This window comes from Amphibalanus amphitrite, unplaced genomic scaffold (assembly GCF_019059575.1).
Source record: "Amphibalanus amphitrite isolate SeventyFive unplaced genomic scaffold, NRLGWU_Aamphi_draft 001321F_arrow, whole genome shotgun sequence".
NCBI lineage: Eukaryota > Metazoa > Arthropoda > Thecostraca > Balanomorpha > Balanidae > Amphibalanus > Amphibalanus amphitrite.
The window spans coordinates 124536-141084 of NW_024882814.1; the positions used below are offsets into that span (position 1 = coordinate 124536).

The 16549-nt window shown below is 50.8% G+C and overlaps 2 protein-coding genes across 4 annotated transcripts in view; one reads left to right on the forward strand and one right to left on the reverse strand.

Annotated features, from left to right (window-relative positions):
* LOC122372135 (dorsal-ventral patterning protein Sog-like) overlaps positions 1-1855 on the forward strand; it is a 57279-nt gene extending 55424 nt beyond the window's left edge. The window contains exons 14-15 of one of the 2 annotated variants that reach the window (XR_006254828.1): positions 324-1650; positions 1681-1855. Coding sequence is in view for 1 of the 2 variants with exons in the window: in XM_043349017.1 (XP_043204952.1) it covers positions 324-473 (150 nt within the window). In the remaining variant the exon portion in view is untranslated. Of the gene's footprint in view, positions 1-323 lie in introns of both variants that reach the window. The other variant, XM_043349017.1, reaches the window with a different exon arrangement.
* A 2269-nt stretch (positions 1856-4124) lies between these two features.
* Positions 4125-16089, reverse strand: LOC122372136 (alanine--glyoxylate aminotransferase-like). Of its 2 annotated transcripts, XM_043349018.1 has the most exons (11): positions 15784-16089; positions 13858-14991; positions 13145-13325; positions 10918-11119; positions 9566-9745; positions 8896-9088; positions 8314-8479; positions 7497-7652; positions 7000-7095; positions 5568-5816; positions 4125-5240 (listed from the first exon to the last, which is right to left on the reverse strand). In XM_043349018.1, exons 4-11 carry the CDS (start codon positions 11074-11076, stop codon positions 5075-5077), a joined length of 1365 nt encoding a protein of 454 aa, XP_043204953.1. In that variant the 5' UTR covers positions 11077-11119; positions 13145-13325; positions 13858-14991; positions 15784-16089; the 3' UTR covers positions 4125-5074. The 2 variants fall into 2 exon arrangements, with proteins under 2 accessions (XP_043204953.1, XP_043204954.1); XM_043349019.1 differs by lacking the exons at positions 10918-11119; positions 15784-16089 and having other exon boundaries at positions 13858-14415.
* Positions 16090-16549: the final 460 nt, after the last annotated feature.

Below are 16549 nucleotides of genomic sequence, written 5' to 3' on the forward strand. Positions count from 1 at the left end.
GGATTAGCAAAACTGGCTCAAAATTGGCTGTCCGAGCGGGTCAGACTCAGGCTTTGTTTTGTTTTCCGAGTTTAGCATGAGGGTAGCCCAGACAAGATTAGAATCATGGCGTGTTTCCGAAGTGGCTGTTATGCTCCACGTATTTGGAGTTGCTCAGTCACGCACCCATGCTAAGGCGCAAAACTGTCGAGACCGGCGGCCTGGAACATGCATGATACTCATCGCGTGAGCAGCGGCTCCATTTTCAACTATCTCCCTCATCTCCCGTCGTCGCGTGGCTCTCTAGTCGCGCCAGTACTGATGATGTCCGTCTCCCTCCGCAGGACGGCAGCAAGATGTGCGGCCGAACACGCTGTCCAGAGCTCAACTGCCGCAACACCAAGGAGGTTCCGGGCCAGTGCTGCCCGGTCTGCGTCGATCACAATAAACCGACCGAGAAAAAGGCCACCAGGCGGCGCCGCAGTCAAGTGTGAACGCCGCAGAGGGCGCCACCAGCGGGCGCCAGTGTCGAGCGCAGACTGGAAAGTACAAAGCCGAAACATTGCGTGCAATGTGACGAGGCGCTGGACGCGGCTGCGTCACAAATGACGTCACGGAATGCTGCCGTGACGTCACGTGCCGACTGCGGGCCGGCTCCGGCAGCCAGGCGGTCGCGCCGGGTCAGGCGGCCACCGGTGCTGTATTTATTCACTGTAATGTGTTGCCCTGGTGACACTACGCCACACGGCCGGCGCCAGGCGCGCAAACATGCATACCTGTACATAACTAGTGCCATAGCGGTAAGTGTCATTAGCGTCTGGCGGAGTGTTGCGCGCGCGGCGGCGCTGCGGGCTGGCGCGGGGCCGCCTCGTCCGCTCGGCCGGCGGACGGGCGGGCCTCGTCCTCGTCTCGCCTCAGCGCAGCGGTGGCAAGAAATGGAACTGTACGCTTATTGTTGGGTGCCGTCCTGGCGGTGGCAGGCGCCGGTCAATTATTTTTGTAAACACGCGTGTCCGGCGTTTGTTGGAGCTTGTGCGAGAGAGACTAGCGGGCCCCGAGCCAACGTGAGAGTGAGAGGAGCGCCATGAGTGAGTGAGAATGGCGCCGCTGGACGCGAGGTAGAGTGACAGAGACGCTGAGCGAGAGTGAGCCGAACCAGGGAACGAACTCTGCTGAACTCGAGCGAGGCTGAAGGGACAAAGGCTCACTTCCCTACCCTCTTGTGATCAGGAAACCACTTGTGACTGTGAGCGAGCTGACACGAGAATCGAAGAACTGCAACCGTTACTCGTTTTGTCGCGGACTGAACTGAGAATTTCGAGAGAAACAATAGTGTGAGCAGCCGATTCCGGCCGCCGGTATCCGAGTTGTTGTGCGTAAGCCGAGGCTTCGCGGCCGAAGCGGGCGTCGTCGAGTCAGATGTTGTTCTCAGGGTCGTCTGTTATAAGTCTGACAGTGAGATGGTCGGCGGTGTTTTGTGCAGCGTGCTGCTGCTAGCGAGCGCGCCGGGCACCGGCCAACTGCGCCAGTGCGGCACCACATTAACCGAACAGGGCTGCGAGCGTGGCGGCAGCGCGACGGTCCGCTGCCTCCGGGGTGCGTCCGGGCGTCTCTCGTCCCACCGTCCCTTAGAGAGGTGCCGGGCGCCCTGCGGGACGTCTCTCCGGAGTGGTCGGCTCTCCGGGACGTCTCTCCGGAGTGGTCGGCTCTCCGGGACGTCTCTCCGGAGTGGTCGGCTCTCCGGGCTGGCTCTCCGGCGGTCAGCTGGCCCTATGGCCGGCACCATGTGATACGACCGACAATAGGAGCGGGGGCAGAGCGCTGCACCGCCGCCGCCACGTAGTCGTGCCATGTAAAATACAGCCAGGCAGTCATATCGCGTGTGGGTGTTACTGAAAGAAAACAGAATGACTTCTGCAGGCACGTGGAGACGCCGAGTTTTGACAGCCACTTCATCAGCACATTCAGACTGAAAGTTAAATTACACATTCTGCATGTTGTATTCCAACCGATTCGGGAGATCTCCTCGGGGATTTAGCCAGTATTCCCAATCCCATCCTGTCGAAGGAGAGCAAGTCCGCTCCTGTTCTGACCAGGCAGTCGGCACACTTCGCATGCCACCGAAGAGGTCCAGGCCAGTTATCAATCGGTACCTAGTGATGAAGTCAACCCCATCTGGGGTTAGGGGTAGGTCAGCCTCTCTGGGGTCCGTCGTGAGCGTTTGAGTGGCAGAGCGGGCTGCTCCATCGCAACAGAGCACTGCCGTCCCACCGAGGCGCTCTTTGCCACCGTAGCGCACCAATCTGAATCGCTGGTGCGCCCAGTGACCCAGTCCGATGTCTCCACGATGTACTACTATTCGACAGCCCTGAGGAGTCTGCAGTGGTCTTACTTATTGAGACCGATTCAGCTCGATATCAGCCTAGATTCGGGAGGCCTCGTCGGATCGACTTGAAACCCGCACGCAACAGGAGCCTTGTGCTAGGCAGTAGGCAATATACGTTCTCCAAACCATTCAGTGGCACTCCAACTCAAGCTGTTCCAACCTTCGAACTACATCGAACGACATCCAATCCGATAGTGGGCCACCCACTACCCAGTGAAGTTCATTGCTAGGTCACGACACGGCGACACGCCGACACGCCGTGACCTAAAGCTTCTTTCCCTAATCCCGACGTCACGGTCCGGGTCACGGGTCAGACGACCTAGGGCCCGGCCAAAATGACTCCTCGGAAAGGAATAAGGATCATGTTGGTAGGCACTATAGTTGCGCATCAATTCAACCACACTTCTTATCGCACATTTCTCGTCCCATTACCATCCGAGATTGCAGCTATCAGTTACCCCAATAAAGAGAGCCAAGGCCCCCATAGTTTCCCCCACCGATCATGACTGACCTGTTTGTGCGGCTCCGGGTGGACGATCGCACCTTGATCGCGCACACTTCCGCAGATGAGTCAGATCAAAAGGCACGCTAAGAACTAGAAGTGATAAATTCGAAGACTGACTGAATTCGACTTCAAGTTCAGTCCAAGTCACACGCAGAATCGACACCGACACCACAAGCACAATCCACCCACGCACTCAGTGTATTCATGGTCGTCACTCTGCCCTGGTCACTCTCATCACTGCACGGCTTGACCGCACGCGCCACGTGGCACGGTATATAGAGAACTCCACGTGGTAACGCAACAATTCCAGCGCGCTGCGCCATGAAATGCAACGCAACAGCAGAAATAATTGCTAGAGCGCCGTGCACGTATACTGTGCCGCATTACCTCAACAGACCGCCTGGTGATTAGACTGTGCCGGCGCGTCGAACTCGAAACGTGGCGGATTCAGCGGTGGGGTGAGAATTTGTGGACGGGCCCGACGGGGCGGGGCCAGGGCAAGTCGTGGGACATACCTATCTGGCTGACGCCTTCGGCCTGGCGGATCAGTTGACTGACTGATGGCTTGGGCAAATAGGTTTACCAGTCCACAACATATATAAATCGGCATACCGTTATCGTTTTAGTTTGGGAATTGGGAGCGAGACGGACGGCCGACCAGCAACATTACATGCCCTAGATCGGCATTCGGTGGTACGGGGGGAGGGGACGGTTGTGTTGTAGAAACCGGAATCACCAGGGGGTATCACAGAACATGGTCTGAGTTTTGTCCTGAAGTGAACATGCTGAATGCGTACGTGGATGGGCGGCTTATCATTAGGTATTCATCCACCGACGGATGATTAACAGTTGTCGGTATGGCAAACCGGTGTGCGGCAGCCGGGACTCCATGAAACCTGCACCACGCCGTAAAGGATTCACACTTGTCCGTCGTTTCCATCCTCAGGATTATGAAATCCTTCTCTACGCCGCAACCCCCCCCCCCCCCCCAACTCCGGGCTGAACAGGCACCTTTATCTCATGCGGGCTGCCCACTTGGAGCGGCACCGCTGCTCTCGAGGGAGCGCACACAGTAGCCGGGTGCAGTGAGTGCCTTGGGGCTGGGTGGCCTGTCCTCTGGACGGGCTCAGCCCCGGCGACTCTCTAGGGTGTCTGCCCAGACCAATGTCTCCCTCTAATTCCTATCATCCTTCCGGCTCTGAAATGGTCTTGTCAGACCGAAAAGACCTAACCCAACAAAACAAACAAACGAAGTAAAGGATTCATATGTATTTCAAAATTCGTACGGGGCTCGTTTGAACAAACAAGTCGGGTCGGTCGTCACTGGAATTCACAGTGCTAAGTCGCCAACCGCAGCATGATAAATGCATTCCCAGTATAAAAATATTTTCTCACCAGAGTCATCAGTCCGTCTGTCTGCAATTATGACAGGTTATCAACTGTAGCTACGATATATCAAACAATGGACACAAACGCCGTTCTAAGACACTGGCAGTTAAGCGCACCAAGTCGGAATGTACGCTGGCTACCGCGAATGGAAGCTCTTTTCTTCTTTCAGGCACCACCTGCGTAATAACTACTTCATGTGCATAATAGTAACAGTGCGTGGAATGCGTAATAGTATATGCCATTATGCAATTTCAACAATGATTCAACGCCATAACAGGCACCTGGAACCGTAACAATGCCATAATCGTAAAGGTATCAAAATATGCAACATGCAGTAAAAACATCCAACAATATGTAAAAGTTGTATAGTTACGTTGCATTCGCACTCAGCTCAGCTCACGCTACTCCTGGCAAGGGTTTCATTGCATTTACATCCCGTGGTCCCGGCATTGGTCCGTCCGTTCGTAAGACCACCATCCTAATCATTCCGCCCCACCGGTGAGGTCGTTATTCACGCCACTTTCCTGGCTGGGGTGCCGAACTAGGCCTGAGCCTGGTCCTGAGCCCAGGGGACTGGAACTTCCCTTATAGCGCCCATAGGCGGCCAACGGCGTTAGGGGAATGAAGGCGCCGGGTGCCAATTTCTACTGTTCGGTCGGTTCTCAGTCGTCTCCGTTATTCTCGGAGCGGATTGGCCGGTGTCTCTGTCCGTTAGTAGCAGTAGATAACTGACTTTGCAATTTTGTTTGTGACTCTTCACCAAAAGTGATACATGTCCCCTTTTTAGCTTCAGCTTGCCCTATACTATTTCTCGCCTACAATGTAAGCGAGTCAACAGTCTTTTTGACATCTGCCAGCGCCTCTCGGAGACACTCGAGCACAAAGTCGACCTTCTCGTCGGTGGCATTGGCGCCCATCAGGCCGATCCTCCAGACGAGGCCGGCAGATGGACCCAGGCCGCCCGAGATCTCCAGCTTGTGCCTGTGAACGGGGCGTAACAGTGACGGCATAGGTGCAGTAATGCTCCATTCCGTCCCATGCAATATTAAATTTATATCGCCATCAATAGAGGTGATATACAAAATGACAGATGCTTACAATGAAATATATCGGCTTCTGATTCGCTAATTATTTCGTGCGAATTAAAAAGAAAATATATTCCGGTGTTTGTGAACGTTTTGCTAATGCACAGCCATGGAAGTTTGAAAACAACACATTTTACTACAACCAATGAACTGCTTTTTGCACATAAGCGATCTGACCTTTGACCGACCAAACAACAGTAACCCCTCGCCCGGTAACACTCACTTGGTCATGCAGTAGGCGGAGACCGCCTTCCAGTCGACTCCCTCGGGTACTTTGACCGTGGTCACCGTCGGCAGGCGGAACGTCTCGTTCTCCACAAACAACTTCAGTCCCATCTCGGCTAGACCGGCGTACAGTCGCTGGGCGCAGCGCTGGTGACGCTCCCAGAGCGACTCCAGGCCCTCTGTGCAGGCGATAGCCAGCGCCTCGCGCAGCGCGTAGATGCTGGAGATGGGCCCCGTGTGATGGTATCTGTGGGCGAGGGAGAGGAGAGAGAGAGAGGGCGCGGGTGAGACGGGGCAATAACAGCGGGGGAACTAGACCGATTGATGCAAACAGATTGTCCGTCATTATGAGCGAACATGCGTACACCCATTCGCTCTTCCCTCAATAATTCATTTGTTCATTACACTTATTCATTCTTCTGGTCAATCACTCAGGTCCGCATTCATCAGGGTTGGCAAGGGGTGGCAAAAACTGGTTTTTGCCAGTGGTTTTAACCGGTTTAAACCGGCTGGCAGAAATCCCGGTGGCAAAAACTGGCAAAACTGGATAAAACTCAGGTGGCCCAAACCACAACTTTTCTAGTTAGGAATGGATCTGAAATGTACAAATGCATTTCTGGATGTTATAGAGATGCACCAAACATTCTGAAGTTTGCCTCATTACTTATCCCTGCTTAAAATGTCTATGCATGTCGGTAGACATCCCCCACAGAATGCATTTCCATGTAGGGGAGAGTGGGGCAAAGCTGCCACGGTAGGGTGCCGTGCGCATATCAGTGGCAGATACCCCTTCGCACTTCTGATTGTGCAGGACTCACTCTTGCACTGGCTCATTTGTCAACCCCAAAAGGCGTCTTACTGGTTCCTTATGGAGAGCCCATGAAAGTGTTTTTGAGTTATAGAACACTTCAACGGTCAATGTCACTTCTGTTTGAAAGCATAAAGCTTTCACCGAATTCTCCTTAAAATGTTTCATGTTCAAATCCATGTCTAGGCATATCATTGTGATGGTTTTTAGTTTTTGCCAGTTTTTGCCACTTTTTGCCGGTTAAAGCCGGTTTAAACCGGCAAATGGCATAAACTAGTTTTTGCCGGCAAAAATGCCAACCCTGGCATTCATTCATTCATTCATTCATTGAGCACACCATCCATTGAATCATCTGATCATTCATTCATTCATTCATTCATTCATTCATTCATTCATTCATTCATTTATTCATTCACTCATTCATTCATTCAATGAACACAACATCAATTGAATCATCTGATCATTCATTCATTCATTCATTCCCAATCCGGTCCTTCCTGATTCAACCATGCACTCATTCAATCATTCATTCATCTATTCATTCCATACTTCCACCATTTATTCATTTCCCACCATTCATTCTTTCATTCAGTCATTCATTCATTCATTCACGTTTACTCACTTGCGTGGTCCTTCATCGCAACCCCAGTAGTTGGCCAGCATGGTTAGATCAAAGTAGAACGAGCTGATCGGCGTCTTACGGTTGATAATCTTCTGCCTGAAAAAAAACGCAGCATCGGTCAACCTTGATGAGTCATGGGTATAACGGATTGAATATGACATGGTAGATGACATGCAGCTATGCCCCAGCAACATACATATTAGCTACGGCTTATTCACATGCCTACATCTTGTTCGGTTTCGTAATGCCTGACCAAATCAAGCTTCAAGTGCAAATGCTTTGCACCAATCATGCATAAAATCATCATGTCCTACATCTTCTCTTTTAATATGTATGTCCCTGAGCCTATACACTATTTCCTCAACTGCAGAACACAATATGGTCTAACGCATGAAATATCGTAAGAAACAGCGAAGCAGTGCAGCCTGAAGCAGTATACGATATTCTTACGCAGTTCCCAGGCCCCTCCCTGTCCCATCTATCTCCTCATTGCTCACCAGGCGTTCTCGCTGAGTGAGATGGGTGCCGTGCCGGGCGGAGCGCTGAGCACCTTCTGTGAGCCCGTGTAGACCACATCCACACCCCACTGATCGGCGTAGAACGGCACCCCGCCCAGTGAGGCCACCGTGTCCACCACAAACAGACAGTCGTGGCTGTGGGAGGAGGGGAGGTCATGGGAGGTTATGGGATGTCAGTAGGAGGTCATGGGAGGTCAGTAGGAGGTCATGGGCGATCAGTGGAGGTCAGGAGAGGTCAATGGTGGACAGGGGCCATTGGCGGTCAGTTGAGGTCATGGGCGGTCAGTTGAGGTCAGACAACAACTGCTGCTGCTCCGACAAAAGAAACTATACTTAGGAACGAATCTACTTATTCCACTTGAGCTAAAACTACAGAGATCTTCACAAAAATAACTGACACCTTTTGTTTTCGAATTACGAGAAAACATTTGCCATCAGCACGACAATCATGGTATGGACAAATAGAATAGACTGAAGTTTTTATTCACGTATTCTGAAGACATATCATTTGTGTTTGCAAGAATTTACAACATATTTTGCAGATGACGAGTTTTTTTTTTCGGGCACTGCACGATTCATCCCGGAACAGGAAGATTCCCCTGGTTTCATGCAAATCAAGTGTCTATGAGATCTCACTAGGTCACAAAGTCGTTTTGAAATGTGTCAGTTTTTCGTGAACAATCCTGCAATTCCGGTAACGGCTTCTTGATTTACAAAGCCGACAACCCATTTAACAATGTCCTGCCGCGGTCACTATTTAACAACCTACTCCACTACAACAGTCAGCATGACTTACGCCTTGCAGACGTCTCCGATTCCGTTGAGGTTCTGCAGCACCCCGGTGGAGGACTCTCCGTGCGTCACAAACAGCACCTTGGGCTTGTACACGTCCAGGGCGGCACGCAGCTCCTGCAGGTAGAACCCCGAGCCGGCCGGCTCCTTGATCTGGTGCACCACGGCGCCTGCGGGGAGAGTGGGGGAGGGGTTAACGACTGCGTGGTAACGGCAGTGAGGTATGACGCAGTTGGGTAGGGATGTAGGGGCGGATGAAAGAAGCGAAGTGTTTGTAGTTCGGCTATGGATCCAGAAGAGCCTTTTTTGATATTGCGAGTGACTGAAAACAGTCACCTTTTTCCTTGTCACTTTCGTGTCAGAATAACTCTAGCAAGTAAATCTAGAGCATAATATTTGGATCCATGCTTGCACGCATAGTACACAGCCTCTCCGATAATATAACACAAAAGCTTACAACCGCACAAAACCGCCTATTTAATTCGATAGCCTTCATGTTGCACCATCGCATCTAGCTCCCATCCGTGACACTTATCCCACTGCATTCTCCTCAAGGGCACTGTCCCTCCCCTCCCTCGAAACGAACCCTGCCGCCGCGCCATGTCGGAGCTGCGCTCGCCCCAGACGCCATTATGGGCGATCAGAATGACATCATCCCGCTCCAGCAGGTTGGCCATGACGCACTCCATGCCGCCGTGGCCGGTACTGGAGAGCGCCAGAGTGACGCGGTTCTCCGTCTGGAACATATAGCGGATCCCGTCCTTGCAGTCGTCCATTATCTGAAAACGGACAGACAGAGCGGGTGTGGGTGAACTATCGAAATACGGAACGGTACGGGCTTCCGCGGGTTCAGTTTGTCATGAAGCGCGGACAGCTCGATTCGACAGATGACTTAAGTACGTACAGACTGTGAAAAACAGGCTTAGGGACTCTACAAACATTCCCCCTGTATCACGCTGCATTTCGATCTCAATAGTCCCTGAAATTTTACGACAAAGTAATATGTTAAACAAGTAATTACCCATGAAGATCAGCACAAAACGATTACTTGGCTTGACACATGCTGAGGACGAATCCGTCCAAACATATCTCAAGGATCAGAGTCGGAGTTTGAATTGAATCTACTGTTACTACTGTACTACTGTTATCTGTGATTGAATGTAACAATGTCTTATTTTTTCGACTACTTTTCATTTTTCGCTTCATACTGAATTCATCATCCATTCTTCTGACTATCCCTCTGTGACCGCTCGTACCTTGCAGAACTCGGCGTGCAGGTGGCCAAGCAGCGGCTGGCTCTGCGCCTCCAGGACGCGCGGGTGCGCGTTGGACGGGCCGGGGCCCATCAGCGTCTTTAGCGGCACCACCATCGGCTCCTGCAGGCTGACCGGCGACGGCACGTGCATGGTGGCGGCGGTGGTGGAACGGGCTGATGTCTGAGGAACGCAGAGAGATGGGTCGGTGAGGTGAGGCGAGACAAACTTGAGAGCGGACATCGTCTCGGATCATATATAAATTGACAGAGATTCAAGCTACCACAGAGCTCAAATTGCAAAAAAAGGGTGTTCAAAATTCAAGCTCGCGTTTTTTTAATTCAAGTAGCGTCCAGCACCACCTTCTCGACCCACGTCACATGGTCCGAATTTCTATCGCCGCTCTCCTGTTGTATTCTCAGCGTCCCTGCCTAGCTGCTCCCCAACTGTGCGTCCAGTCCATATACAGTATATCTACACTCGTTAACCGATGGCATACTCAATGCCCATGCCGATCGATAGCTGAACGTACAGTTGTGACAGGACAGTTGCGTCACAGGAGCCATATGGCGCGGGCGACGCATTGTGATATCTGAGTCTGAGTGCACCTATTGCGTGGATTTCGTAACTGATACGGACTTGTGCACTGTACACCGTGCAGCGCTCTAAATGCCGTACATGGCACAGCCGCACAGCCAGCCCTTCTAGCACGTATCGCAAAAAATGCAAGCTTTGGTGAAGCAGAGAAACTATCGTGGCGTCCAGCGCATAAACCCGATATCATTCATTAGGTAATTAACCTATCATTTATCTAAAACATAAAAAAATGTCATGCGTCCTGTTTGTATTGTTGGGTTAGGCCCTTTCGGTCCAATGAGACCATTTCAGAGCCGGGAGGATGATAGGATATAGGGGGAGACATTGGTCTGGGCAGGCACCCTAGTGAGTCGCCGGGGCTGAGCCCGTCCAAGGACAGGCCACCCAGCCCCAAGGCACTCACTGCACCCGGCTACGGGGTGCGCTCCCTCAGGAGCAACGGTGCCGCTCCAAGGGAGCAGCCCGCATGAGATAAAGTTGCCTGTCCAGCCCGGAGGGGGTTGTGGCGTGGAGGAGAAGGATTTCTGTATCCTGAGGATAGAAGCAGGGAACGGTGGTCATGCGTCCTCATGAACTTCATGAACTTCACAAATCATTTCACAGAAGCCCCAACGACACAGCTGAAAGGGCGTTAGTTCGGCGCGGTACCGGAGGGTCCAGTTTTAATTCCCTTTTGTTCGTAAGCTAACTATGTAAATTTCCCAAAGCAAGCCTTCTCTGACCATAGCCCACTGGTCTGTCCAATGTTTCTTGTTTACCTGTAGTGCACGGCAGCGGTACGGCAGTCCGGGGTCGGGGCACCGCGGTGACGGCGACAGAGGGGCAGTGGACGACCCTTTCACCAACACCGGCCAGAGAGCACTGACCGCTCGCACCCGACAGGACCGCCCCGCCAGACACCGTATCAGCGCCGGCATGGCGGGTGGGTACTGAGCGGCAGTCGAGGCACCGGGCGAGGAGCTGAGGACACCCAGAGTGAGGACGGTCACAGAGGGAGGAGAGGACATTCACAGATATATGAGGCCGGCTATTGAAGGAGAAGGAAACTCTGACGGTCAGCTAAGGGTCGGTCAAATCGAGGACCATCACAAATCGAGGACGGTAATCGGGCAAGAAAGGTGATCATGAAAATGATAACCATGATAGAGGATGAATGAACACCTAAGGGTCGACAATGAAATTTCTCCAATATGAATTAGTGCGGAGGCTAGCTCGTGTTTGAATCTTTGCTCTTCAATGACAGACTTCCTGTGCGAAAGTTCGTCAGGCTGCTCTTTGAAGCGTGCATAAGAATGCTATCGACTAAACAGCGCGCATAATCTAGACGGCAACCAGACGCACCACCATATTCCATCACGGATAAAAAGTAGCCCTCCCGAACGAAGTTAGCATAAACAGCGGCGTGAAAAATGGCCTTGCCCGCACTTGGCAAGGATACATTTCTATCTGATGCGACTGGCTCGCATTGAATGTGCTTCGCAGGCTCGGTAACTTGCACCACCTATTAGACACATGAATATTAGTTATACATAGGCGTGGGTAACGTATGCCAGCTGAAGGATACTTATAGTTTATAGTATACTACCTAAGAGCATCTCTATTCAATTAGATAATCTGCTGAGTCACGGAGCATCGGTTGAACGGTTAATGAAACCTCACCGATCTCCGGGCTAATGGGAGGCGCCTTCGATACAACCCGTGAACACTAACAGACCTGCCACATTTCAGTCACTTGTCACCTCCCTGTCACCCCACTGCCCCGCCCGACAACACGTCTGACACCCAGCAGAGGCCCGTCCCCGCCCCCAGTCGACCAGACCACCACCCAGCCCACGCCGGGAACAGGTCTACCCGGGCCAGACAGATGGTATCTGGGCCTTGACACGGCCCAACACCGCCCCTACCGGCCTCTACCGGGCCTCAGAGTCCTTCCAGGCCAGTCACGTGCGGTGAAGATACGACCGGCTCCGGGTATCGAGAGAGGTTACAGGCGACGGGCTATTGATATGGCAGAGGCGGGAGCAGTTTTTAGAGCACGGCACGGGAGAAAGGACAATGCGATGCATAAGTAAGGACTGAGACGTCCTCACTCATGCATCAAAAGATGTCAACGTACTGGGAGACGTCTTTGGCCTTAAACTGTCAGTGACGCCTTTAGGCTGACAATTATTATGACATACAAGTTCACGTAATAAAAGTATAGTGCCTAAAAAGACGGAACATGTCACTTGCTTGCTGCTCCAATCGTCCATGTCGGTATTTCATATGAGCCGTTCTCGCCCTATGATTGTGACCACCAAAGAATCCAGTTGGACCCGCTCAGGAGCCGTTAGGAGAGGCTAGCAACAGCGACAGGCACCCTGAACGGATGGGTAATGTCTGGTACGGAGGCCACGGCACAGAATAAACAAACGGGGACCATACAACGCCGCTGAAGTCTTCCAAGTCTTTCGCTTGGTAGCTCTAGCGGTCTAAGAAAGACTACAAAATCGTGTACACGTGCCTGACATGCTGGTGTGATCTTAGTATGACCTCAGCTGTCTGTTACCATGATCTCTAAAACACTCACACCCACCCGTGCCACCAGCCGAGACAGGGCAAGGAGGGCAGGATCACTGGAGAGGAAGGACGATGAAACGGTCCCCAGTCCCCCCTCCGCCGCCGTTCTGCATATGCGGTACGTTATCACAGCCAATGACCGATACACAGACAGTCTCAGCGAGCACACGTGGTCACGAGCGACTGCCTGCCGGCCCCGAATCCGCCGGTCCGTGCTTAGCCATGGGCGCAGCCAGCGCGAAATATCAGGCGGAAATATCACCGTGGACTCGCGAACCGTAGACCCACAGCACCGCGCAGTCGAAATCCCCTGAGCCAAGCTCTCAAGATCCAAGTATTTCCCACTTGAGGGAAGACAGTGATTGGTAGATATTGGTGAGCTAGCCCTCCAACGTACTTCTCTGAAATTACCCCGTGGTCACTCACCTATGATTCTCCGTCCTATCTCCGCGGCAGCGGGAGGCAGTCGCTCGGGCAGTGGGCTCGGTACGGTGCTCGCCGTCCGACGAGCCACACCTCCCGTCCGACCAATCACCGTCCACCGTCCCCAGCAGAGGACCAATCAGAGAGCGGTACGCCGGTGACGTGCCACCGCCGCGGCCCGGTCCTGCCAAGGCCGAGCTGATGGGTGAGCTGGAGCACTGACATGGGGGCCACGGTCACATGATACGAGCTGCGTAGTAACTCTGCATGAATACAATCGGAACGAGAACAGAGCATATAACGGGAGGTGTAGGGGAGGGAGCGACAAGGGGCGGGGATCATGCGGGCGCAACGCTGCAAAGTACCGGCGATGATGATTGACGGCTCAGGAGGGTGGGTGAAAATGGGAGCAGTGCGATAGATATGACATGTGAATTACCATAAACAGATCCTATGTTCACGTTGACCAACGACAGGGTATGCGGTTTTACTAACTAAACCTAAAGCGTCCGCACCTGAACTTCCAGATGGCCTCTGAGGGCTAGAATAAAGGAGCCCTTTTTTAAGGCCAGAAACCGAACGAAAGCTTTGAAGACAGCCTCCAAGATACAAAAAAAAAAAAAAAAAACAAGTAGAATGCTAAGATGACTTAATAAGCCAATAAACATCTTGCAAAGCTAAAACATACAAACACAACCCTAGAGTGTCCAACTTACGTTCGTCCGCAGACCCAATGCCGGCCAAGCCCGTAGAAGGCCTAGATAGTAGATGACGCCACAGCACGTATCGTGGATAGGTGACGCGACAGGGCCTAGTCGCTCGATGAAACTGAGCCGTGTCAGTTCTAATAAAGTTGTGGTCACAGACAGTAGACCCATTCGGAAACGAACACAAGTTCTGCCTAAAAATTCGCTTCTATGCTTGATCGTCAATGTTGGAATAAGAGTCGCATTTTTTTCATGGTCTCTTCCGCATCCATCATTTACAGGTGGTATCTAACTGTCTGCCAGTGCTCAGTTTTCCGACAGTTTACAGGTGAGGCACCCATAAAATTTTATGCATGAATTATATTGACCAAAGACCAGGCCATCCAATGGTGGTTCCAAGTAGTTACGATATCACATACTGTTCAGTCCATCAGCGAAGCAATCACATTACGAACTTGTTACTTGTTGCAATAAATAAAATATAACTCGCGGCACAACCATGTCATGAGCACCGTCCTTATTTTCACGGCAAGAAGTTAACGAATGAGTGGAACACTTATCACCCAACTCAGAACGAGCCAATGAGCACACTCCACTCGTAACTCATAACAAAACCAATTGAACACAACTGGAAGAGCTAGTAGCAGCGCAATCACTTCATCACTAAAACACGAAGTTCAGTGTTCACATACGCATCAATGTCTGACAGCGAACTCCTTGTAGGCCAGCTCGGCCACGTTGTGCTCGTTGTGGAACTCGCATCGGTCGATCTTGGACTGCGGGCTACCCTTCTCACTCAGCCAGCGCTTCATCCGCGCCACAGCGTCGGCGGGGCCCTGCACGTGACCTTGCACGGTGTCGTGGCGCGTGTTGAGACACCACCCGACCAGACCCAGGTCACGTGCAGTGCGCTGCGTGTACTTGCGGAAGAAGACGCCCTGCACGCGTCCGAACACCTCGAACTCCACGCTGACCAGCGGTGACATGGTGGCACTCTTAGGCTCGGAGGAAAGCACAGAGGGAGATGCCAGAGATGGAGGGCTGGCTGGAGTGTACCAGGTGAAAATCACAGCCAGGAAGCCAGCCAGAAGGGTGGCAACTGCGGTGGTGAAGAGAGTGGGCTGCCAATTAAATAGGACTGTCCTGAAACAAACAGAACAGGGGCAATGAGCACATTGAGCAGTTAAGTTGTCTGAAACAGGCAATAAGTACATGATTGTATCTCAAGGTTCCCTAACCTTAGCCTTATCAACATTATAGTTAATATTGCAACTTAATTAAATGTGACTTCAGTAATGAGTAATTACAAATTAATTTGCTGGAGAGTAAAAGTTCATGTATTAAGAGGATATTCTATAATGATTTCAGCTCAGTTCCTGAAAAAGCTGCCTTCATATTGGATATGAAATACCAAATTGAATCATTTTCTCAGGCAGAGAAAGTTCCAAATTGAATAATTTACTCAAGCAGAGAGAGTTTTGCTCAAAGATGATGTTCCATATTCAATTTTAAGTATATATCATCAAAAGGACATTCTACATGCTGAGGAGAAATATTTTAATACGAATTGAACTGCACTGCTGCGCTGCACCTGTTGAAATGAGTGCAGTTTTACTTTACTTCAGAATTCAAGAAGAAAGAAGAGTTGAGTGAAAATATTGGTTATGAAAAGTTGAAAATAATGCTTGAAACTGGAAACTATTTCAACATTTCAAATGAAGTTTTATGCTTTTCAAGCAGACAAAAATTAAATTGAATTCAAGGAATAATTCAAAGTTCGAGTTTAGTTTGAGTCCAGGAGTTGGATACATTTCCTGGTGCACCATGGATACTTTTCTGGGTGTACCAATCTTCACATTGTAATCGTAAGTGTGTAAGCATTTAATCTGAAGTGTTATTCCTAATTATTCTCTACGAGTCACAAGATATACCTACCTTAAATGGGAATTTATGGCATTCAACATTCCTCAATACAATTTTCAGCAAGTAAGCCATGTCAAAAGGGTTATGAAAATGACTCTACCAGTCCATATTTATCATTTATATTTCAATTTAAATTTGATTCATTAATCGCATAGCTTGAGCAGCGACAGGCTCCAGTCGGTACCTAACTAGTATTCAAGCGCAGTTATTGCATATAACACCAATTACAAAGCAAGAAACCTGTGCCTTAGGAACCTATCAGAAACATAAAATATTTCAGTGGAACAAATTGAAATACAAAACCAAAATGAAAAATGAAAAAAGGCCTACCTTCCAACAGCGTCACGATCATTCTTGTTTAGTATCTGTTGCGCCATGTCTGAAACGAAACTCAAGGTCATTTACCAAGATTAAAAAAAAAACGCCAACATGTTCTGTATATATTCTACTAAATTTACGTAGTTGCTCAACTTCTACTTTCATTTTGACCAGTTCATATCTCTTCATCATATTATTTTTTAATATCAAATAGCAATTCTTCTAATTCTATCCAACGACAGCGCTCAAGCTGTGGTCAGCTGCGGTATGGTACGGCTGCGCCTGCACCGTTGACCGCTGTGGCCTTGGCCCCGGACGTCAACACGGGCAGTCAGTAGATTGCATTGCAGTGCCCTTTGCTGATGGCTTCTCAGCAGACAGCAGCGGGATGCCTGCTGACCGGTGGGCGGTGACACACGAGACGGAGGAAGCTCGCCTTGGTCCGACCCGTGCATCACGG

Coding starts and splice junctions, on each gene's coding strand:
- LOC122372136 (XM_043349018.1), bottom strand. CDS start 11,076: ATGCCGGCGCTGATACGGTGTCTGGCGGGGCGGTCCTGTCGGGTGCGA. Junction 8,480..8,895: donor CGACATGGCGCGGCGGCAGG/GTTCGTTTCGAG, acceptor CTCTCCCCGCAG/GCGCCGTGGTGCACCAGATC. Junction 5,241..5,567: donor TCCGCCTACTGCATGACCAA/GTGAGTGTTACC, acceptor CCCCGTTCACAG/GCACAAGCTGGAGATCTCGG.